We start from the raw sequence: 24,286 nt of genomic DNA, 5'->3' as shown, positions 1-24,286 counted from the left end.
TACATTAATAGTTTATTTACTCCCTGGTTATATGAAGTTAGAAAATCATTTAAAAGCTTTAAAGGCTAAGGGAGTTTATTTATCAAAACACCCATAAGAGCCCTCCATGTTATGCATACCTAAGATCACACATTGCCTTGTATATTCCCATTAGATTTAAGGTTTTAGGGACTTTGCCATGCTGGGTTATGCTTATATTTTTTAACAGAGAACTAGTGTGACGTTCTTCCATAACAATATAGAGTGAGACTGAGACTCCAAACGCAACCTATTCTCCTTATTCTGCAGTAACTTTTATTTGCTACTCTCAACATTTTCTCTTTTAGGGCAATTGGATTTGCTTAAGAATAAATTGTATGTGCCTTTGTATAAGGCAAATAAAGAAGAACTTAGCCTCTTGCTGTTTGCTGCAGTGATAATAGGATTCCTACCACACACCTTTCTTAGCCGAATGCTGCAGTGAAAATAGGATTTCCCAACAATTATTTCAATTTAAGAACTACCATACTGCCTTTAATGAAAACTCCTTACCCTCTCCCCTCCTGAATAGTTTAGACATGCTTTAACTATGTAAACTAACATATATCCACACAAGTCAGTTGTATATGGTATGCATACCCAGACAGCTCTAACAGCTAGGATAAAGTCAGCTCATCCCATATGTCAGGTAGAGGATTGCATCTCCAACTGCTGCTATATAATTTGTCAGCTCTGTATGTACATTTATGCATATTTAATAATGCCTCACATATCACATAGACTTTATATAATGTACAACAGCTTTCATTTTGCAACATATGTAGCTGGCTTTTAAAACCATCACATAAAGCGCAACTTATATATATATATATATATATATATATATATATATATATATATATATATATATAATTACAATTGGCAAGTGTAGGAAATACAAATGAATGGTCTATAAACTATATCTATATCTATATATATATCTATATATATATATATCTATATCTATATCTATATATATCTATATCTATATATATCTATATATATATATATATATATATATATATATATATATATATATATATATATATATATAATATAAATATATATATGCAGTAGGGATACCAGCACTCTCATCACATAAGGTGTAAATAATGCCTGGGTACAAAAACAAAAATGGAAAATGTAAACTGGAGAAAAAGTCTCGCACTTTTCCACTTTGAAAAAGGTCAGACTGCTGACCGAAACGTCAGTGTTTTCCTCTGTGATATAATAAACTTCTTTATTATTTTTTAAGTCCTGAGAGTGTGAGACTTCTTCTCCAGTTTATATATATGTAATATTATACTTTATACCATATTCATCACTAAGATATAACTAGTTACACCAATGTGCATGCATTCATGGAAAGCTGCCATTGTTGTAAATTGATTTTTATATAGTTGCAGAATATTAGATATTTACACACACACACACATACAAATGAATGGTCTATAAACTAAAAGTCGGGAAATGGTCAGCAAAATTATCTCTCTATCTCTTTATATATATATATATATATATATATATATATATATATATATATATAATAAAGAATATATATTGTAAGTACACATTTGATAAATGTAAAACACTGCATGAAATATCACAGTTCAACATATTATTATTATTATTATTAATAATAATAATAAAATAAAATAAATTGTAAATTTGCTGCTGTGTATATAAAATAATATGTTTTGAGCTGAAAAGATATTTTATGTCATTGCAAGAGTCAATACAAGAAGAAGTTAAACCAAATTAAATGAAAAAGTGAAAATATTGTGGAACTGCGGAGAAAGTTTAGTCTACTTGAATTAAGGCAAATATACCAGCCATGCTCCAGCTTCCACACACATTTGTTATTTTTCATTCTGTACATAGTCACCTTCAATTATAGAACTGATTTTATACAAATTGCACAGAGTTTAACATCACTGGGTTTGATAGGAGAGTTTCAGCCCAACACTGCTATCCATTCTCCATTTATCAAAAACTTTATCCTGCCCATAATAAAATCCAGATTTGAACCTGCTATTATGAATATCCTTTAAAAAATATCAACTCATTTGATATATTTGTTTTTACCTAGTAATCAAGACTACAGAAAACACTGGGGATTTTCAATTTCCCTGCACTCTGATTCCACATACAAAGTCCCTGTTATACTCCTGTATATAAACTCTACACCTACTCACATAAACCCTGTATATATATAACATGCTCTCACACATACAAACCCTCTATATTTATATACTCTACACCTGTATATACATTATATAATAACACATACAAACAAGCTATGACATCTACTTTATATAAACAATACACAGACAACTCCTGTATATAAACGACACAGCTACAAAGTAAACACAACTTTTCCTCCAGAAAATCAAAAATGGACAGAAACGGTAAATCGATATATTACATTATGTTGAATTGTTAGTAATATACAAATCTCTAATGGGGGCTAAATCCAGGTATCAATACACAGTCTGTATGAAGCAATTAGCCAATAAGCGGATGCGGTGCGATTCTAGCGCTCCATACATGCGACAGTTGTATCTCCGGTACATAGGAAAGATCACAGGTTTTTTTGGGAATAGTTGAGATTGATATCATTTTCCCTTGTGTCGCTGTGTCTAGTAGTATCATTCATGCAAACAAAAGTTTATTTGAAATGAAACACAGGTGTCCCAGAGACGTCTCACTCTGCGGCTGACTGAGCCCCGGCGCTCATACAATCGCATCAGCTACAGAAGTCGGAAACTTTCGCACAAGCTGCATCCACTGTTGCACCGACCCCAAATAGGCGATAACGGAGAGAGAAGCAAGCACACACACTCATTAGTCAATATCTGCAAAGTGAATGGTACACGTTGACACTCACACGCTGTCGCATCTTCCCTGGACTGTGCAGAAGAAGCAGCAGATATGACTGTGCATCATCCAGCCCAATACACTGTCAGAGGCCACTAATGGGGTTTCCTGCACACTCACTGTCATATCTGGGGGTTAAAGGAAGGGAGGAAAGGGAAAGAGACAAATCACACGTGCCCTGTATGTAAACTCTCTGTATTGTACATTTCTACTGCACTCACATTGACCTGCCGCTTGTGATTCGCTCGGAACATTGTTGCACAGCGCGAGTAGTTGTCATTGATTGGCAACTGTCAGTTGATCGGGCAGTGTTCGTGCACCAAGGTAAAGGTATTCGTTCAGTATTCAAACAGCAGAGAGGTGACTGACAGCAGCCTATATACCCACACCAGGAGATTTGCTTAATAGTTCCTGTGGCTATATACATAGCAGGAGTACAACAGTCGCAGGCTGCTACACAAGCCGACACACACAGCAGTTGCCCAGCAGGACTGTATACGAGCATAGCAAGTTTACAGGTGAGAGTGCAGCATTAAAATACACCAGGTTATATATATATATATACAGACTCACAGCAGTTGCCCAGCACACAGCAGAGCCAAAGGCAGGAGCATGGGGAGTACAAAGTCCATAGCAGACACAGTACAAGAGTCACAGTAGCAGGAGGGCAGCAGCGGGCACTTACCTTGCATGTTGTCCGGCATGTGGCCCTGCTCCCCGTGTGATCTGGACAGTCCCAGGGCTTCAGACTCCACTTTGGGCAGCATTGCTCGGGCAGGGACAGGGCGCCAGGGAGCTCCACCTGGGACACACACAGGAACCAGGATGAGACCCCAGAACTGAGGGTGGAAAAGGCCCCCCTGTGTACAGATTGAAATGGGATGTTCTGGATGAAGTGGACAGCTTGCCGCCAGGAGACTCAGAATTGAGTTGTAGGGTTTGGAGGAGTCGCTTCTCCTGTGTCGGAACTGGATTTAGACTCCCCGGATAAAGTTCGTTCCTTGGGGAGAGTGCGTTATTGGGGAGTAAATGTGACAGGGGGGGGTGTATCGTGGCAGGAATGTTCAGGTGTGGGCTACTCTGCTGCTCTGCAGGGGATTCACTACTTATTGCTCAGGCGAGACTCACTTGTACAGCTGTCTCCTCTCAGGTCTGGAGGAAGGAAGGAAGGACCACCAAGAACCGTCTGGCTCTCCCTCCAACTTCTCTCCGATCCAGTTTGACAGTCCCACTCCAGTAGCTCCAGATCTCTTTCCCCCGCCTGTCTGTGCAGCTCTAGTGCTCGCACCTCCTTTCCTCTTATGCCACCAGCCCCTTCTCCCTGCTCAGCTCCTCCCACACTGTCCCATGTGCCGCTTACTCCTGCCTGGCCGTGTAGTAGCGGGGGCTGGGCCACTTATAGTCCAATCCAAGACAGACACTCCTCCCAGCCTGTCCCATGTGCAGCTCATTGCGGGCAGTGCAGCCCAGGCGCAGGGTCTGATCTCATATGTCAGACTCTCGGGCTCAGCTCCATGTCTCCGTGTGTCTGTGTCTCAGTGTGTCCGTGTCTCAGTGTGTCCGTGTCTCAGTGCTGTTGTGTCTGGCGCTCAGTGCAAGTGCTGCGCGGGGAGTGCGTGTGTTTATAACCCAGAGCTCTCTATACGCGCGGAGGGACTGCACTTCCATTTCTACCCCGGAGCCAAAGCTACAGGACACTTCCCAGCAATTACACCGGGTGTCCGATTCCAGCAGTTTAGCCCGGCGCCCCCTGACCCTGCGCAAGATCATATTCAGATGCCACTAGCTGCCAATGCCGGCATCTTGGCTGCCCATTAACACTTGCGCCACAACCTTGTGCCACGCCCCTAGTCATCAACACATGGCACATCAGGAAGTCCCAGGCTACTGTTACCTACATCCCCAGCATGTTATATGTGATGTACTGGCAGGAACTGCAGTCACACCAGCTGTGGGCCCGAGCTTGATGGAAATATCCCAAGCATGTCCAATGCCTGTGTGTGTGTTTGCGTGTTTGTGTGTGTGTGTGGGGTGTAGTTCAGCAACATGTGGCGAGTCACATGAGGGGATATTTGTTAGGGCAGGTCATATGGTACAGACAGAAGGAAGTAACCACTTCAAATTGCCTTCTGGGGGGGGGGGGGGGCTTAGTGCTATACAGACTCCCCTATAATGACTGGCCACATGAGCTGATCCCCACTCACAGACTGCTGCTCCTGTCCTACAGCCTTTCATATTGTTTATATGCAGTGACATCAATGTTACTTGGATGATTGGGTCAGTTCATGATTATATGGCACACTGTGTATATAGGGGTCAGTTCATGATTATATGGTACACTGTGTATATAGGGGTCAGTTCATGATTATATGGTACACTGTGTATATAGGGGTCAGTTCATGATTATATGGTACACTGTGTATATAGGGAAGCTCACTGCCACTAGGGCCACAAGAACAGCGGATTAAACAGATCTGTCTTGGAAGTGGGATATCTTTTTTGCAAAGAGTGTGCAGAATTTCAAGGATCCAGGTTTTATATCATTATTATCTTATTCCTATACAGCCCATACATTGGCATCTTAGCTTTAAAAAAGGAATATGCACCAATTATTCACTTACGATAGGACAAGTTCATGTACAGATATACATATACACTGTATACCACTTGTACTGAATATGAAGAAGTAGCAGTACTGTATATTATACAGTACTAGTGGTTCATATACAGTACTACTACTTTTTTAATACAGAGTACTAGTGGTTCATATATAGTACTACTATATCATATACAGTACTAGTGGTTCATATACAGTACTAATATTTCATATACAGAACTAGTGGTTCATATACAGTACTACTACTTTTTTAATACACAGTACTAGTGGTTCATATATAGTACTACTATATCATATACAGTACTAGTGGTTCATATACAGTACTAATATTTCATATACAGAACTAGTGGTTCATATACAGTACTACTATTTAATATACAGTACTAGTGGTTCATATACAGTACTACTATTTAACATACAGCTCTAGTGGTTCATATACAGTACTACTATTTAATATACAGTACTAGTGGTTCATATACAGTACTACTATTTAATATACAGTTCTAGTGGTTCATATACAGTACTACTATTTAATATACAGTGCTAGTGGTTCGTATATACTATTACTATTTCATATACAGTACTAGTGGTTCATATACAGTACTAGTGGTTCATATATAGTAATACTATTTCATATACAGTACTAGTGGTTCATATATAGTAGTACTATTTCATACACAGTACTAGTGGTTCATATACAGTACTAGTGGTTCATACATAGTACTTCTATTTCATATACAGTACTACTATTTCATATACAGTACTAGTGGTTTAAATACAGTACTAGTGGTTCATATGCAGTACTAGTGGTGCATATACAGTACTAGTGGTTCATATACAGAACTAGTGGTTCATATGCAGTACTACTATTTTATATACAGTACTACTATTTCATATACAGTACTAGTGGTTCATATACAATACTAGTGGTTCATATGTAGTACTTATATTTCAAATACAGTACTAGTGGTTCATATACAGTACTGCTATTTCATATACAGTACTAGTGGTTCATATATAGTACTACTATTTCATATATAGTATTACTATTTCATATACAGTACTAGTGGTTCATATACAGTACTAGTGGTGCATACACAGTACTAGTGGTTCATATACAGTACTAGTGGTGCATATACAGTACTAGTGGTTCGTATGCAGTACTACTATTTTATATACAGTACTAGTGGTTCATATATAGTACTACTATTTCATATACAGTACTAGTGGTTCATATACAGTACTAGTGGTGCATATACAGTACTAGTAGTTCATATGCAGTACTACTATTTTATATATACAGTACTAGTGGTTCATATACAGTACTGCTATTTCATATACAGTAATAATGGTTTATATACAGTACTGGTGGTTCACATAAAGTACTAATTCACATACATTCCGTGTTTCTGCTTCTCATACTGTGCTACTACTTCACATGCTGTGGTACTTATTCTCCAACACCACTACTACTTTCCTTACATTAATGATATGCCTACAATATTACTGTATTGCTGCTGAAAGCCACAGTATTATTGCTATAGTATTATTGATTCCTATACAGTACTACATCATCACCTACAGTACTGCTCCTTGCTACAGTACTACTGCTCCACATACAGAAATAATGATTCACATCTAGTAATACTGCTTCGCATATAGTGCAACTCTTCATTGTACTCCCGTATTTCTGGTTTACATACAGTGTTTTTGCAAATACAATACTCCTGACTCGAATACAGTGTTACTGCTTGATAGACAGTGCTACTGCTTGATATACAGTACTACTGCTTGATATACAGTACTACTGCTTTATATACAGTACTACTGCTTTATATACATTACTACTGCTTGATATACAGTACTACTGCTTTATATACAGTACTACTGCTTTATATACAGTACTACTGCTTGATATAGAGTACCACTGCTTGATATACAGTACTACTGCTTTTTATACAGTACTACTGCTTGATATAGAGTACCACTGCTTGATATACAGTACTACTGCTTTATATACAGTACTACTGCTTCATATTGAGCACCACTGCTTGATATACAGTACCACTGCTTGATATACAGTACTACTGCTTTATATACAGTACTACTGCTTGATATACAGTACTACTGCTTGATATACAGTACTACTGCTTTATATACAGTACTACTAAGCCACATACAGTACTAAAGTAATCCTATATATATGCTAGATCCTTTCTATAGAAAGCAGTTCATCCCCTATAAGCTTTTTATTTCCTCCTTTATCGTTTTCACTAGAACCCGTGTTTGCTGCCACTAGTTTTTCTCTCTATCTGGTTTTCATGCAACCATGCATTTATCTGTCTTTATCATATTCACTCCGTTATCGATCCACCCTCTCATTTCTAATCTCTGCTAGTGCATCAGGTAGAGAAAATCTATTAAGAAACTGTAATATTATATCTCCTATCTGTATTCCAAGTTAATGCACAATATGATACTTTATATACACAGTAAAGTTCAACAAAGTCTATATATTAGCACCAAAATGTACTTTCATTGATGTATATAATATACTTTTACTAAATATGTATTTTTTTTGTCCCAATGGGGGTCTCAACAATATAAGGGTAAAACTCCAATCACAAAGGACAAGCAGGGTGGGTTGTAACTGGGAAGGACTTTTCCAGCCCAGTTGCTGCTATCAATACAGCTGCAACATTATCACTGGCGAATTTAATACTGAACAAATCATCTTGATTTATTAATATTGCTGTAAGTAAATTCGAATCTTCCTATCATCCCCTTAACAATTAAAAAAGAAAACAGCTGAAAGCATTTTTGGAAATGAAGGTCTTGGGCTGCTCCTATTAGTAATCTGGTTGAGGGACTGCAGTTTTTTGTAATCGAGAAAAAGATTTTGATTTAAACCCATGTAATAAACTAGGTTCTGTCGTATCTGTGTTGTACAGAATTAGTTTATTTCCTCTGGGCTATAGGAGGAATATTTAAGTTATTTAAAGAAAGATGTTTAAAGAAAGAGAAAGATCAGGTAAAAAATAAAGGGTATTTTCGCGCAGGGCACAATGTGGAGCAGGAGGCAGTGAGACTGTCCGTTCCCTTTGTGCAAATACTGTCTCTTTACACAATGCAACATCTCGGCTGAATTAAAAATTAACCTTATCACCATGTAACTGCTGGAGTCAAGAGGTTGTGCAAACACCAGTTTTATTTCCAGCAACATTCCCGAGGAACAAAATCGTACAACATCCAGCAAAAATACTTCTGTATTTTTCAGACATCCAGGGCCATTTAATTCAATATTGCACGAAATTCCTTGCTACTGCTTCTTCCCGACAATTTTACAGCGCCATAAAAATTTCAGTCAGTGGGCAAATTAGGAATTTGGCGCACAATCCACAAATAACAACAAATGACTGTAATCACTTTATGTGCCCAGTGCAATATTTAGGGGCTGATTCACTAAGCTCGAGTGAAGGATTCGAATGAAAAATACTTCGAATTTCGAAGTATTTTTTGGGTACTTCGACCATCGAATTGGTTAAATTCGTTCGAAGTCGAACGAAATCGAACAAATCGACCATTCGATAGTCGAAGTACTTGCCCTTTAAAAAAAACTTCGACCCCCTACTTCGGCAGCTAAAAGCTACCGAAGTCAATGTTAGCCTATGGGGAAGGTCCCCATAGGCTTGCCTGTGATTTTTTGATCGAAGGATTTTCCTTCGATCGTTGGATTAAAATCCTTCGAATCGTTCGATTCGAAGGATTTAATCGTTCGATCGAACTGAAAATCCTTCGATCGATCGATCGCAGGATCAGCGCTAAATCCTTCGACTTCGATATTCGAAGTCGAAGGATTTCAATCCGAGGGTCGAATTTCGAAGTATTTTTAACTTCGAAATTCGACCCTTAGTGAATCGGCCTCTTAAAGTTCCAGGTTTTTCGTTACTCTCAAATATTTTAATTTGCGAGAAAAAGTAAATTTCTTTTTTAAAAAAAAAAATATCAGTGAGGGCGTGTTTATTGTTTTAACTATTTACTCTATGTTTGTTTACTAAAACTTGTGTTTATTTAAAGATTCGTAATTAGCTCCAATCAGCAGACAGTCCAACAATCCCCTAATTGAAGAAGAAAATATTAACTCGCCCTATTGTGCGACTCAATCCTCTCCAGTCATATAAATTGGCATCTCGATGTTCCAACCCAAAGGATTTCGTTTGCATGTCCCCCAATACATTTACTTTGGACGAGATCGGACCTGTTTACGTGGCATTGTATTTTTTTTTCGGGTTATTTACAAGTCTCTAATTTGAGAATCAAGTTTCATTCGAATAGGAAAAACATTTAGTTAGATTCGCAAATAACGAAATACACGAACACTATTCTCTTTGAGAGTAACAGTAATCTATATAAAACAAAAACAGCAACAAAACACTATGATGTCGAGAATATATATATATATAATATATATATATATATATATATATATATATATATATATATATATATATTTATTTAAAAAAAAAAGAACAAATGCATTTTTATAAGACAAATGGTAACAAAAGTAAAACTGATGACTTTGAGAGAGTAGGGTGTGTCTATATGTAGATTTATCTGCAGTACAGAATATTGTGGCAAGGAACAGTTACTTCTGCTTTGTATTCAGTGAGTATGTGAGGCAGCCTGTATGGGTTAGCATATGTTTGTGTAAATAAATGTGTGACCTTGTATTATGGTATGTGTGGGATGTGAACCTACACAGGTTTATGTGTACATAGGTGCAGGCACATGCAGGTAGAAATGATTTCTTATATAGGGGTATGTATGGTCTTTTATATTTGTTTTGGGGAATATATGGCTTGTATGCATACTTAGAGATTTTTATGTGTTTAATGTGTGGTATAAGTGGGTATAAATGCACATATATATGGAATGGTCGCGAAACCTGGAATGTATGGCTGTGTGTGTGGGTGTGATCATGAAAATAGTTTTATACTGGGGTCCAGATGCCAATTATACATAGTTGTATGTGTGGGTAGAAATGTTAAGGTATGTAGAGGTCCTGGTACCCTATATGTATACTGTACCAATACAAATTTCAGCAGCACTCTGGTATAGTGAAAAATAATTTATTTGTGCAAGTGAAGCAACGTTTCGGGCATAACCAGCCCTATCAAGCTTATTTTTCACTTTCCCGGAGTGCTGCTGAAATTTGTATTGGAATTGGAACTGGACCTGGGCAGACAGAGTCACAGCTGGCACCCGACACTACAAAAAGCGGTGAGATTGATTGTGTAGTACTACTCTCTATGTGTGTGCATTTGTTTACTGTAGGTATATACATAAACAGTAAAACCCCCATTTTACATCCCCTGATTTCAAGTTTTTCCTCATTTTACATTGTTGTTTTGTGGTCCCACCTATATATTATGCATAATACATTTCCCTGATTTTACATTTTCCTGGATTTTACACCATTTTTTTCTGGTCCCCTGAAAAACCTAAAATGGGGGCTCTACTGTACATATCTTGGAGTTGTGATGTTTGATATGTATGGTTGTATGTGTGGAAATATATTTACGTGTATGTAAGACGTTGGTTCTGTAAAGTGTATGACTGTGTGCCAGGGTGGGTATGGATAAGTGTGCATATATAAAGGGGAACAGATATCCTGTATGTATGTGTGTGGGGATATACATATATCTGTATGTAAGGCTTCTGCAGACTAGTATGTATAAATAGGTGTATGTATGAGCATATGTGAAGGCTTTAGGTGCCCAGTATGAATCCATGGGTGTCTGGGTATAAGTGTACATGTGTATGTAGGGGGTCCAGCCTCCCATTATAGAAAGAAATATTTGTTCTGCAGCTCTATTGTTTGTGCTTATTTTTAGGGTACCACTTACCCTAGCAACCATCCACTGCTATGAATGGCGGACTAAAAGGCAAATAAAACAGAGCCTGATTAAAAAATAAGGTGCTAAAATCAATTACAATAACATGCAAAACAAAAAATGCATCTACTTTCTTGTTAAGGTCAGTAATTTCACAACCAGACAGCATGTTAAATTTCAAGCTAGACTTAGGGGTAATAGTTAAAATAAGCTTTTAAAGTTTTCTGTAAACATACAGTAGTTACTATTGAAACCAGTATCTGTATGGTTGTTTTTTTTTAAGTTTCTGCTCTGTTTGTTCTAACTCCTGACACAGTAGCAGAAATTAATAAATCTGGTGGAGAACTGACTTCTGCCACACTATTTTAAGAGTTAGACCTAGAGCAAACAGGGATAAACAACTACTGTTTTAATAGCAATTAAATGCACAAATAACTTTATATAAAGCAAGCAACTTTTTATTATAAAGTTGCTTCAAATTTTACAATTTTAGGGTGTGAACCCCTTTAATAAATACCGTGTCATTTTTTACTTAGACATAAAGATTTATAGTCTGTTCCCTGTTTTATTTACTAACTGGCATTGCCTTTGAATATCATGGGGCACAGTAATCACTAATATTTCATCCAACATAAGCACTTTTATTGTAAGTGCAAATAAAGCACATGCTGTGTATCAGTCAGCTGCAGCCATACAGATCTCTGGCTTTGGTTAGAGACATAACAACAGAGCCGGCACTGACCCTCTGGTCGTTGGGTGGCCATATGCTTGATTTCAGTACTGTATACCTTCTTCCCAGAGGTTTGGGGGATGGGGGGCCCTAAAAATTTATGCCACGGCACCCTGTACCTTCTAGTTGCAACATTGTGATTATTCTTGCAACACAGCAATAAACAGTCACCTATGAATCCTTATCTAATGCTAAAATCCTGGGCAATCTTTTATATTCCATACCATCATGCAAATACAGGTTTCCTTATCTGAAAACCCAATATCCAGATAGTGAAGCATTACAGGAGGCATCTCTGATACGGCCCATTTTGAGCAAATAATTCAAATTGTTGTTAATGATTTCCTTTTTCTCTGTAATAATAAAACAGAACCATGCACTTGTTCCTAACTAGGCTGCATGTATCTATACTGGTAGCAAAACAATCCTATTGGGTTTATGTAAGGTTTAAATTCTTTTTAGCAGATTTAAAGCTACGTTGATCCAATCTATGGAAAAAGCCAGGTTCCGTGCACTCTGAATAATAGATCAGAGTACATGTGAAATATATACAGGTATAGGACCTGTTATCCAGAATGTTCAGGACCTGGGGGTTTAACATGTAACAGATCCGTAATTTTCATCTTCATACCTTAAGTCTACTAGAAAATCATGTAAATATGAATCAAACTAGGGATGCACCGAATCCAGGATTCGGTTGGGGATTCTGCCAGGATTCGGCCTTTTTCAGCAGGATTCGGCCGAATCCTTCTGTCTGGCTGAACCGAATCCAAACCCTAATTTGCATATGCAAATTAGGGGTGGGGAGGGAAATTGTGTTACTTTTTGTCACAAAACAAGGAAGTAAAAAATGTTTTCCCCTTCCCACCCCTAATTTGCATATACAAATTAGGATTCGGTTCTGTATTCAGACAAATCTTTAACTAAGGATTCGGGGGTTCGGCCGAATCCAAAATAGTGGATTTGGTGCATCCCTAAATCAAACCCAATAGGCTGGTTTTGCTTCCAATAAGGATTAAGTAAATGTTAGTTTGGATCAAGTACAAGGCACTGTTTTATTATTACAGAGAAAAAGGATTTTTAAAATATAAATATGGGAGATGGTCTTCTGAGCTTTCTGGATAACAGGTTTCCTGATAACGGATCCCATACCTGCACTTCCAGTATATTTTAGTTACAATTCGCCAAAATTATATAATTTGAGCCCAAGCAGTACAAAAATGCAAATGTTTGATTCCGCAGCCTGCAACATATACATATAAGTATTTTGTATTATATTGTTGCTGCAGGGCTTATATGGGTTTGCATTGGACTTACGTGGGCTTACACTGTGTGACGCACTATTACACAACAGCGGTGTTATCTCAACTGTGCTGGGGAGCGATTGGACATTCGGTACTGACTATACCTCCCTTTCATGTTTCAAGTTCAAGTCTTGTTTGTCTAACTATGCCTGCATATTCTACGTGTACATACCAGTTCGAAAGTAAGTAATGGGATTTGTCAAATTCAACTGATTATGTAAATATGAAGATTTATATTTTTATGATTGATCTGTCACCACAGTCTGCAGCAAAATATGACACACTTTCTAAATATCTGTTTAATATACACTCAACTGTAAGTGATTCCCATGAAATTTGCTGTACATCTGCCAATTAATTATTAATTATTATTGTGTTTTATATAGCCATATATAGCCATCTTACAATGAACTTTATTCATTAATATCAGTCCCTTTCCCAACAAGCCTGCAGTTTGATTTTTGTACCGTGACCACACATGTGTCATTAGAAGTCAATGTTACCTTTAAAGGAATGTTACCTGTGTAGGAATGTGTGTTAGACTGAATTCAAGCTCAGTCTACTCTTGGTGCTGTCATACTAAGGAAGAGACAAAAATTACATGTGCCAAATAAAATCTTTAAATCAAGTATAGATTCAGTTGTCTACAAAGAAACTAGAGTAGTCAACAGTAAGGTGGTTGTTTAATAAAACTTGAATTTATCTCATATTTTTATTAAACCAAGCTCGACCAAACTGCCATCCATGATTTAATCTTATTTATCAATAAAACAACTTGAAAAAGTCTGGAAAAAACTCAATAAAATCGAGCTAAAACCCGAATTGTACAAATTTTTAGGATTTGGTGGCCAAATCGCTAAATTTTTCAGGTTTTCACCGATACCCACGAAGTTTTCAGATTATCATACAAAACCCAGAGCAGATCACAATATCTTCAAATTGTAAAAGGGACATCTGCCATTGACTTCTACATGACCTCGGCAGGTTTGAGATGGTATATTTTCGGACTTCTTGCAGTTTCGGGGTATAATAAATCTCAAACAATTCGAGTTATTTTTCCCTCTAAAAATTTTAGTCTTTACCCAAAAAACCTAAATCTAGGTTTAGTAAATAACCCCCTAAATGTAAGCATTGTAACTGATGAAGATGTTCCCTTTATTTGTATATCATGTTCTGCTTCTGTTTTTCAGTAAATTGTAAGCTGTTTAGCTAATTGCTCCAGAGCAGGGCTGTCCAACTGGCGGCCCCCCTTCTGTGGCCCCCCACATGCTATAACTGATTACCATGTGTATGCTTTAAAAGGTATCACTACAGAGATGAACTGGCCCCTGCATTGTTTAAACCTCAAATTCAGACTATTCCCCTGCATTGTTCACACCTGTGATCCCCCTGTATTTTTCACACTTGTGACACCTCTATTGTTTATATCCTAAAGGCCTGTACTGTTCACACCTGAGACCCAAACTGAAACTGCCCACATTGTTCAACTGTTCACACCTTATTCAAAATGCTAATGGGGCACCAGTACTGTGTCACTGTATGTAGTACATATTAGACTGGTCCTGATTTTCCTGTCTCCTGCTCTGTTCTGCCTTCCCTCCCTGTGTGTGTCATTCTCTGCTTGCCCAGTGCTGCTTGTGTGTGCCATTCTCTGGTTTCCCAGTGCTGCTTGTGTGTGTCATTCTCTGCTTGCCCAGTGCTGCTTGTGTGTGCCATTCTCTGCTTGCCTTACTCTACCTGTGCGATGTAAGCCTGTTAGGGGTTTGTTCTTGGGTTTTGTTAGCATTTGGAAATTGTTGTTAAGGGCCCCTAAGGTGTTTAATCATGTGTTGGGGGGTTGTTGTATTATCCACAGGGGAGTATGAGGCATATGGATTTAAGAGTATGTTTTAACATGACTTCAATTTTTCACATTTGAGTGATGAGGGATTTCCCTGCAGTGAGCACCAACCATTTGGTTTTTTGGTGTGCTACCACCGTTAATGTGGATATGATCTTAAAAGTTCTTATGGTAACATGGATGTGGTTTACAGTGGGTGTGTTTAAAAGGGGGAGTGGCCAACACTGACTTCTATTATCGGCCCTCCACCACATAGACCAGCAAAATGTTGGCCCTCGGTATCACAGAAGTTGGACAGCACTGCTCCAGAGCATAGTTGGCTGGACAAATCTGAACCTGGGCAATCACACATATTACCCAATCAGTGATTAGCTGTTTTCAACCAGCTGCAAGCAGGACAATGAAAACTAAAATGTGATTGGTTGTGGTTACTATCAAGGTACAAATATGCATAGTCTTGCAAATGCTCAAAACTCACCAATAGGCAGGTTACTGATATGTATACAGCCAGTGTCGGACTGGGACACCAGGGCCCAACCCAAAAACCTTAGACCAGGGGCCCACCATAAAGCCTTAGACCAGGGGCCCACTCTCAGTACTATTATTCTTCTTCTCCTCAATCAACCTCTATTCTCCTAGTCTGTTATCTTTACATACTATAATCTATTATTCCATCTATTTAGCTTCTTTGTTCTCATAGAATTAGGGAATGGCCATGAAATAGGCCAAACGTTTAGCAGCCCTGGGCCCACTGGGAGTTTTCCTGGTATCCCTGTGGGCCAGTCCGACACTGTATACAGCAATTCTTTTACCCTGTGTTACTTTTACCTTCATATTTTTAGTGGCGGTGGGAGGAGAAAAACAACACCCATGGTAAGCTGTTTTGACTTGGCCACTTCATGCAGTCAAACTGACCAAAACCAACACTGCAATATTGACTATAAATAGTAAAATATCTTATTATACCCTTATTTGCTATTGCTCCCTGTATTTTGGGTAGAACTCAACCAGTTCAAGCATGGCAGTCCCATATAAGTAAGTAGGTTCTTTTAGTCACCACAGTTCTGCTGTGCAAACGGACCGATTACATAACGGATAGCTGTCTGTCCTGTCTGTCTATTCATGGGGTTTAAAAGAAACTGTTAAATGAGACAGGCAAACACAGAGCAATGTACAGTAGCACATCTGTCACCGTAATGTTTCATTACAGTCACTGCTCAGACTACTAAGAACTTGGAAGAACAGTGGAGAGTATTGGGATCAGCTGGAGGATGAGTAGAGACAAATATGCTTGTCTCATGGGATTACAGGAGAGAACAGATGATACTATACTCTTAGCCAGTACTTACTGTATAGGCCTATGGCCTTGTATCAGGTGGCAAAATCTTTTTATCTGCCCTTCCAGCAAATGAGTAGTTTCAATGCACAAAAATACATTTTTTATCATTTTTTATTACACATAGGCTTTATATTTGTATGATATATATTTATTTTCCCAATACAGTACATTTAAAATGGCTTTAATATAAGTGGGCTTTTACATTTTCATTCTGATGGGTGCAGGGTCAGACTGGGCCAGCAGGGCACCAGGTAAAAAACCCGGTGGGCTCCACTGACCTAGATGTGCACCCGCCTGCTACCCACACTTGCCCGCACTGCCCCCTGATCTTGCCCCCCCCGGCCCTAATTGAAAAAACTGGTACGCTTAGGGGCCCAGAGTGTGGTTGCTGCTGGGGCAGGGGCTTGGAGGGGGATTGAAGCTGGGGAGGGAGGCCCCAAGGGGGTGGGACCCCCATGTCAGGAATCCCGGTGGGCCTCAGACCCTCCAACTAGATATTACTGGGCCCCACAGCAAATTATTTTTCAGGCCCCCAAAATGTTTTGAGGTTGACTTGTTTCTCCAATATTTATTGAAATTGGGCCCCCCTGCAGCTGCAGGGTCTGCTTCTTCTATAGTTACGCCCCTGCTCATACTCTTTTACAATAGTACATGAGCTGACTGCTTTAGGGTAATGTCACAGTGGACTGAAACTTGGCGTGCTGAAAAATGCCCCTACCTGGGCTGAAGCAATGGTTCTAGGTGCAGGATGGTAAGGGGCAGATCCTCGGCCTGCGTTTTTCAGTTTCAGCCCCACCTGACGTTTCCTCTAAGATTTCCCAGCATGTCAGTGGACAGGAAAAAAGGCAATTACTTGAGATGCCAAAAGTCACTGTTGTGGCTGTGCCTTCGTAAAAAAACAGCTGAATTCTATAGTGTTCTATAGTGATTGTTATTAATGTAGTTTATTAAAAGTTGTTAAAAGTCACAATGATTACCAGTACTCCATGTTGAAGAAGGGGACCAATATGTGAACTAGTCTGCTTGGGACATTGTAAAGGATATTCAGCAAGTCAACTAAAGTAAAGTTCATACAGTTTCCTAGTATACTGTTATTCTTTGGACCTGCACTTACTGGTTCCTGAACCTACTGACTAACAAAAACAAATTAATTAAACTATCAAGGTCACAAGAATAGCTGAACCTTATTGGATGCACTTCCAGCAGCAAGAACCTTTGAGCAACATAAACCCAGTTAATTTGGATGTAAATTTACCATTCATTTTTTATTATGATTTTTAATCAAACAGTATTTAAGCATAAAGAAACTATTCTTAATCTAATTCCTTCCATCTTGGTATTGTGACCAATCTGCTCAATAATGTGAGGAACCAGTGTTTAGTGGGCTTAGATAACCAGCAGTAGATGTACGCTATTTCTTTATTTTTATGTACACTACATTATTAGTTACATTATTGGTCTGCAGCAACTTTCTCTTGCAATACATTTTCATATAGAAGTGCACAGAATGATAGCTTGATGGCTGCAATGGTCTGTGTGTACATCACATCAATGTTCTGCATGTAACATGATCTAATATTCTAAACTTCTGTCAAACAAACCTGTCAGTTTATAGGGGGATGTTTAAGCCCCTTCTCTCTTCTGGATAACATATTTTGTAAAATGCCATCATTTCAAACATATGTTGGTAGCAATTTTGTGGGGTGTGACCTTGCTTTCAAATTCACACTTGGGTGACATCTCAACGTCCCATTAAAGGTGGTCTGGAATCATTACCTAATTAACACAGTATTTATGTGTGGAAACAGCTAATGTGACCCAGAGTGACACAGTCCAGACTCCAAAATGAAAGCTTCCAAGCAGTATCCTTTAACAACTCATTTTTGTGCTCACATTATGGATGGAAATGTAATATATTCCCTGTTAGGATAGTTTATAATTCATTTTATATAGATATAGTTCCAATGCAGTAAACCTAATAAAAGTAAATGTATAAATACATGTAATAAATGTATTAACACATTAGTTACAAACTTTATATAAGACATTATAGGCAAGTTTTGAACAGAAGCAGGAGGTATCTTTGGCTTCTGACTAGTCCCTATTTAACCTTTAGGCTGCCTTGTAGCTTTAACAAAGACCCAAGGATGCCTAGTATTGGCTGTGTGATGCCCTCAGTATCACATTAGATCTAGCATCAGACAAACAACCTTACATGGGAAGACATTTTGGGAAGTAGAAACTTTGTGCTCTTACCATGAATTATCCCATATGTTTTTGTACAGAGGAGTCTTGTTGATTTCCTATGACCTGGTCTTGGGTCATAATCTTTTTATATTACACACAATTATATTATCTTGCAAATACTACAGGGATTTACAGTGTCTGAACTGTTCTGAGCACCACTGTGAGTAAAAGTCTAGAAATTCCAATATATTATTATTCATATTTATCATGTAAATTTGAATTATGAATACATTTTTTAAAATATTGATGACACATTATATTATAAGCAGATGCATTATTATTATCTACAGTATACCTCTATATCTTTGTGTGGACATTCTGGGGCACATTTACTATGGGTCGAATATCGAGGGCTAATTAACCCTCGATATTCGACCATCAAAGTAGAATCCGTCGACTTCAAATATCGAAGTCAAAAGATTTACCGCATTTCTTTCGTGCGATCGAAGGAAAAATCGATCGATCCTTCGAAGGATTTTAATCCATCGATCGAACCATTTTCCTTCGATCAAAAAAAGCTAGGAAAGCCTATGGGGACCTTCCCATAGGCTAATATTGATGCTCGGTAGGTTTTAGGTGGCGAAGTAGGTGGTCGAAGTTTTTTCTAAAGAGACAGTACTTCTACTATCGAATGGTCGAATAGTTGAACGATTTTTAGTTCGAATCGTTTGATTCGAAGTCGAAGTCGTAGTCGAAGGTCAAAGTAGCCAATTCGATGGTCGAAGTAGCCAAAAAAATACTTTGAAATTCGAAGTATTTTTTATTCTAATCCTTCACTCGAGCTAAGTAAATGTGCCCCTCTATTTAGACTTGGACAAATTGTTAGAAAAAAGAACCAATTGTGAGTAAGTCAATTAACAAAGCCAAAAAAAATGATTTTGACCCACATGTAAATGTCCAAGGACTTGCTTGGTAACCCATTTCTTATTCACAGGAGGGAGCATATTACATTAAGTTATAAAATTCATACCACTTTGAAATCATTTCTAATGTTGATCTTTATTGTCCTCTATGTGGTCCAGATGCAGTGTCCCTTTTTCTGCAGTTGCTGCAATGTGCATCAGGCAGAGGGGTGGTGCAAATACTCTTTCCATTAGTTCACCAGCCCACAGGCCTCCAGCTCAACAACCCTCCTTTAAAAAAAAATAACTACTCCTATCACCATATAAGCTCCCACTATGATCTTGCAGTTGCTCAACACTCTGTAGATTCATTACCATATTCTCTTCCACTGTATTGTAATGTCTCTAATGTATGGCTATAACCAGATGACCGTTCTCTTAGCCAATGAAAATGGTTACATCAAATACAATAAAACTGTAATTAATCTGATAATGTAACTGGGGCCAGTAAAGCTCTAGCTATATACCTGCATACAATATTCACCACAGCCAGAATTTTTCCATTCTAAAGAGCAGTGGCTTAACTTTAGGTCCCCCTCCCTGCAACATTTTATTTCTGGGCCTCAAAATTACAGATGACCCACTATGTGAGGCAATTTGTGTGCGAAATTGTGAGACACTCTCTGTCCCATCTGTAGTTATGCTATTGCTACTGTGCATAACTTACATTGCCTCCTGTTCTGTATACCAAGTTCATGTCTTTATTTACACATTCAAACTGTCATGCTGCAAAATGTGCTCTCAGATCTCTATAGGCCAGCGTTAAGATGGCCATAGATGTAACAATTAAGATCTTTTCTGGAAAAGATCTTTCCAGGAAAGATTGCTTGTTTCAATACACACGTGTAGAGCTGAATAGTCAGATATACAAGTAGAAACAATAGAATTCTACCTGTATCTGATGATTCAGCACTAACAGTGGCTGATGTTCGGGTGCCATCAAAATTTTACAAGCAGTTGACAGATATCCAAGTCTTCTGCCGATTTCGTTCGGGTTGTCTCCAGCCATGTACGGACCGAATATCATATGAAAATGTGGTTCGTATTTGCTTCGTACGATAATATTGGTGCGTATGTGGCCACCCTTAGCCAGTCAAACAAAGTGGCTTCCATGCAGTTGAAGTCATCATGTACAGGGAGCAAAAAGCACAACTTTGCCTTACCAGGCTTGCAAGTAGGCTTTATTGCTTTGGAAGCACCAACACTGCTAGAACTTACCTCTCTCCATTGGTCAATATGTTTACTTATTGTAGCTACACATGATTCATTTCATAGCACCCATGTCTGGACTGAGATTTAAAATAAGCCCTGGCATATCAATTTGACTGAAGCCCAAACAGCTCCAAGCTGGCCCAATAACATGTCTCAGTATATAGCAACTTACAGCTGCTCCTCTGGCATTTGCCAGAATATTCATTTTGGCAGCTTTGGCCTGACAGCACCTGTATCCTGTTATTTATTAATAGCAAAGTTTAGTAGGACCCGTACAGTTTCCGTCTAACAAATTCAATTAATTTATAGTTCAATAGGGCTCAGATCACAAGAGCTGACAATCTTGAGAATCCCATACACCGTTCCTCATTTTCTTGTGCTCATTTAATATGATACACAAACTAATAAGTAGTCAGACATACTCAGGCGAAAGTATGAATAAGTTTTATTGGGCTTTAAGAAAAATATCTAGGACTTTAGCAAATGCTGTTACATCTTGTAGTGTGCCGCTATACTAAAGCTCAGAAACAACACATAGAAACATTTAAGTACCACAAAGTATCAAAAGCAAAAAGTAAGCTCTGAGGGGCATATTTATTATGCTGTATAAAAAACTGCAGGATAATACATCACACGTTGCCAGGATTCACTGTGTAAAAAATAGCGGAAAATTTGTACACGTTTTTTGACTGTCGCTGGAAGCAATATAAAATAACTGCGTTCGCATGGCGTAAAGTTACGTACACCTTGATAAATTTGCCATTTATTGTACACATGTTTTTACACAGTTGTTTTGGCAAATTTTGTTTTAAACAACACAATGCATATGCCCCTGTGTGTTGAACCCCAGTAAACTCCCTTTAGCACCTGTAAACTGACTTGACAAATTCCAAAAGATTCACTCACCCTGAGAGTTGTATCCATGTTTTACAGGATCCTGTATGATGACACTTTCATGTCTGGCTGCCATTGTTATGTCCTGGTAATATACAGTAACCAAAACCTTGACAATCTCATGGATTGGGGCAATGAATGACTTGTAAACTCTGCTGTCCTCGAGCACTACGGGATCCTCCAGAGAAAGTTACCATGCAGCATATATTAAAAAAAAAAAAAAAAAAAAAACACCCAACAAGATTTCTGTTACAGAAAGTAACAGGTATTTCTCTGCCTGGACTCTGTACTCTTCTGAGCATTTCTGACCTGTTGTAAACCATCCGTCCCATTTGGAGATGGGATGTAATCAGAGGGATGCAGGGCTGTCATTGGCTGGGGCCTGTCACATGCTCCCTGGCAAAGTGATAAGAAGACCCAGGTTGTAAAGTGACAGGAGAAGAGATAAGAAGTTCTGGTAGATAGTGTCAGACAAATGATTAACTCTGAGACAGAGAAGCAGATAGAAGAGAGCTACGTAGGTTACTAAAGTGTGTGCTTCGACTATCTGTGGGACAATATTGCACTTATAGATCTGAAAGTTGCCTGATGTCAATACTGTACAGCTAGTTTTATTGACAGCAAAAAAAAACCAATATAAAGATAGTAGCAATGCTCATGGCAATTAAGGTTCAGCAAGGTTTAACATTTAAGCCAGGTTTTGTAATGTGTGTGTTTGTATTTAGGAAACTTCAGGCATTTCCCCAAATAGTACTGTACACTATTCACAAATAAAAGTTTCTCCTTATATGCAGTATTTATAAATCTATGATATCTATGTAGATATGTGTTAGTGGGAAGGGTGAGTAACACAGAAAGCTGAGTATTATTTGCATACAAAATTGTACACCTTACTGTCATTTATAAGGCCATTGACAAAAAACAAATAAAAAAAGATTTTATAGACAAATTCCAGCACCAGCCCCCTTTCTGTTTCACTGCAATTTCACTGCCTTCTGGCTCCTCCACACTGTACAACCAGCAAGTTACCCCTGGTTCCTCTTCTATCATCCACAATTCCCAGCACATTCAGTCATACTTAATTCCCAGCACCAGCCCCTCAACAGGTTTCATGGCCCACAGTGCCTCCTCCCACCCTCATTTGACCAGCCTTTCCATACTAAATGTTGTAAGTGTTATAAGTGACTCTGTAGTGCTGTGATCAGTATATGGTCATATAATTCCTCAATGATTCTAATATCCTTATATTTTACAAAAGGGGTGCATTATTCTCTACCTAATTTTCAAATGGCACATTGCCCATCTCGTAGAATATACACTATATTAAAAAGCATCCATCAAACTCATACTCAAGCCAATAGTATTAAGAAGTTGGCTCTCCATTAGCTGCTATAAAAACCCTTACTTTCTGTGATGATTTTTCCACTAGAATTTAGAATTTGGAATTTATACTCAGCATTGAACATAGTACTTATCTGCCTGTGATCACCCATGAAATCCCCACGTTCCCTATGAATAGTTAATAATGTGCAGACATTGATTGTGGAAACAGTTTCCAATTCAGCAGTGAGTGTTCCAGCTGAGGACATGTCATTTCAGACAGAGCAGTGCATTTATAAGCCCTAGGTAAATTTGCATAAGGGCATATAAAATCAAACATGTTATTGGTTGCCATGGGTTACTACCCATGGCAACCAATAACATGTTTGATTTTATAGTTCTACCTGCAGCTCTACTGCCCAGGTGCAAATATGCCCCTGCATCCAGATACTTTTGGCTATATATCCTGATATATATTAAACAGTTAGTGAAAAAATTGTGGAATGAGAACAATTTTTCCTTATGCAACTTAACCACCATTGGAAAAAAATTGCTTGTTTTTATGCTTTCGACTTTTGTGTGTAGCGTGCATAATAAAACATCTGAAAAAGCAAGATTTTGTACTGAAAAATCATTCAACTTTCAGTTGTAAAATTACACAATGTTAATTAAAATTTGCAGTGTAATAAAACTGTGTAGGGGACATTATTACACTGTGAATTGCAAATTTTCATTCTCATTTTTTTTGCAAATTCTATTCTATTCTATTAAGAGCTTTATATACTATTCAGCAAGGGAGTTCTGAATTTTGCAATGGAAGGGCAGCGTAACTAAATGGCCTAATACCACACCTTTGCTCAAATAGAAAAACTGCTGAAATTTGGAGTACCAAACTCAAAGCCTGCAGTTGAGAAGCAAAGTTAAACTTTGTATATAAACATTTTCACATTTCCATATTAAAAAAATATTCACTCAGAGCAACAACCAATCAACTCTAAACACACATGTATATAGAAATTAAGTATATGGATATAAGAAAGCTGCACTCACAGGACTAAGCTTAAAAACATATACTTTAGCATCAGTCTGTTC

At 38.1% G+C, this 24,286-nt stretch overlaps 1 protein-coding gene across 4 annotated transcripts in view; it reads right to left on the bottom strand.

The window, feature by feature from the left end:
* The window catches only part of nr5a2.L (nuclear receptor subfamily 5 group A member 2 L homeolog), a 61,566-nt gene extending 39,387 nt beyond the window's left edge, over positions 1-22,179 (bottom strand). Inside the window, exons 1-2 of one of the 4 annotated variants that reach the window (XM_041590603.1) lie at positions 21,887-22,179; positions 3,581-3,697 (exon numbers count right to left, since the gene is read on the bottom strand). In XM_041590603.1, the coding sequence (XP_041446537.1) occupies positions 3,581-3,697; positions 21,887-21,950 (181 nt within the window). In that variant the 5' untranslated portion in view covers positions 21,951-22,179. Of the gene's footprint in view, positions 1-3,580; positions 3,698-4,023; positions 4,374-13,960; positions 14,020-21,886 lie in introns of those variants that run through there. The other 3 variants (XM_041590604.1, XM_018258670.2, XM_041590605.1) reach the window with 3 other exon arrangements.
* Positions 22,180-24,286: the final 2,107 nt, after the last annotated feature.

This window comes from Xenopus laevis, chromosome 4L (genome assembly GCF_017654675.1).
Source record: "Xenopus laevis strain J_2021 chromosome 4L, Xenopus_laevis_v10.1, whole genome shotgun sequence".
Taxonomy (NCBI): domain Eukaryota; kingdom Metazoa; phylum Chordata; class Amphibia; order Anura; family Pipidae; genus Xenopus; species Xenopus laevis.
The sequence above is the reverse complement of the archived record's forward strand: the minus strand, read 5'-3'. Positions and strand labels throughout refer to the sequence as shown.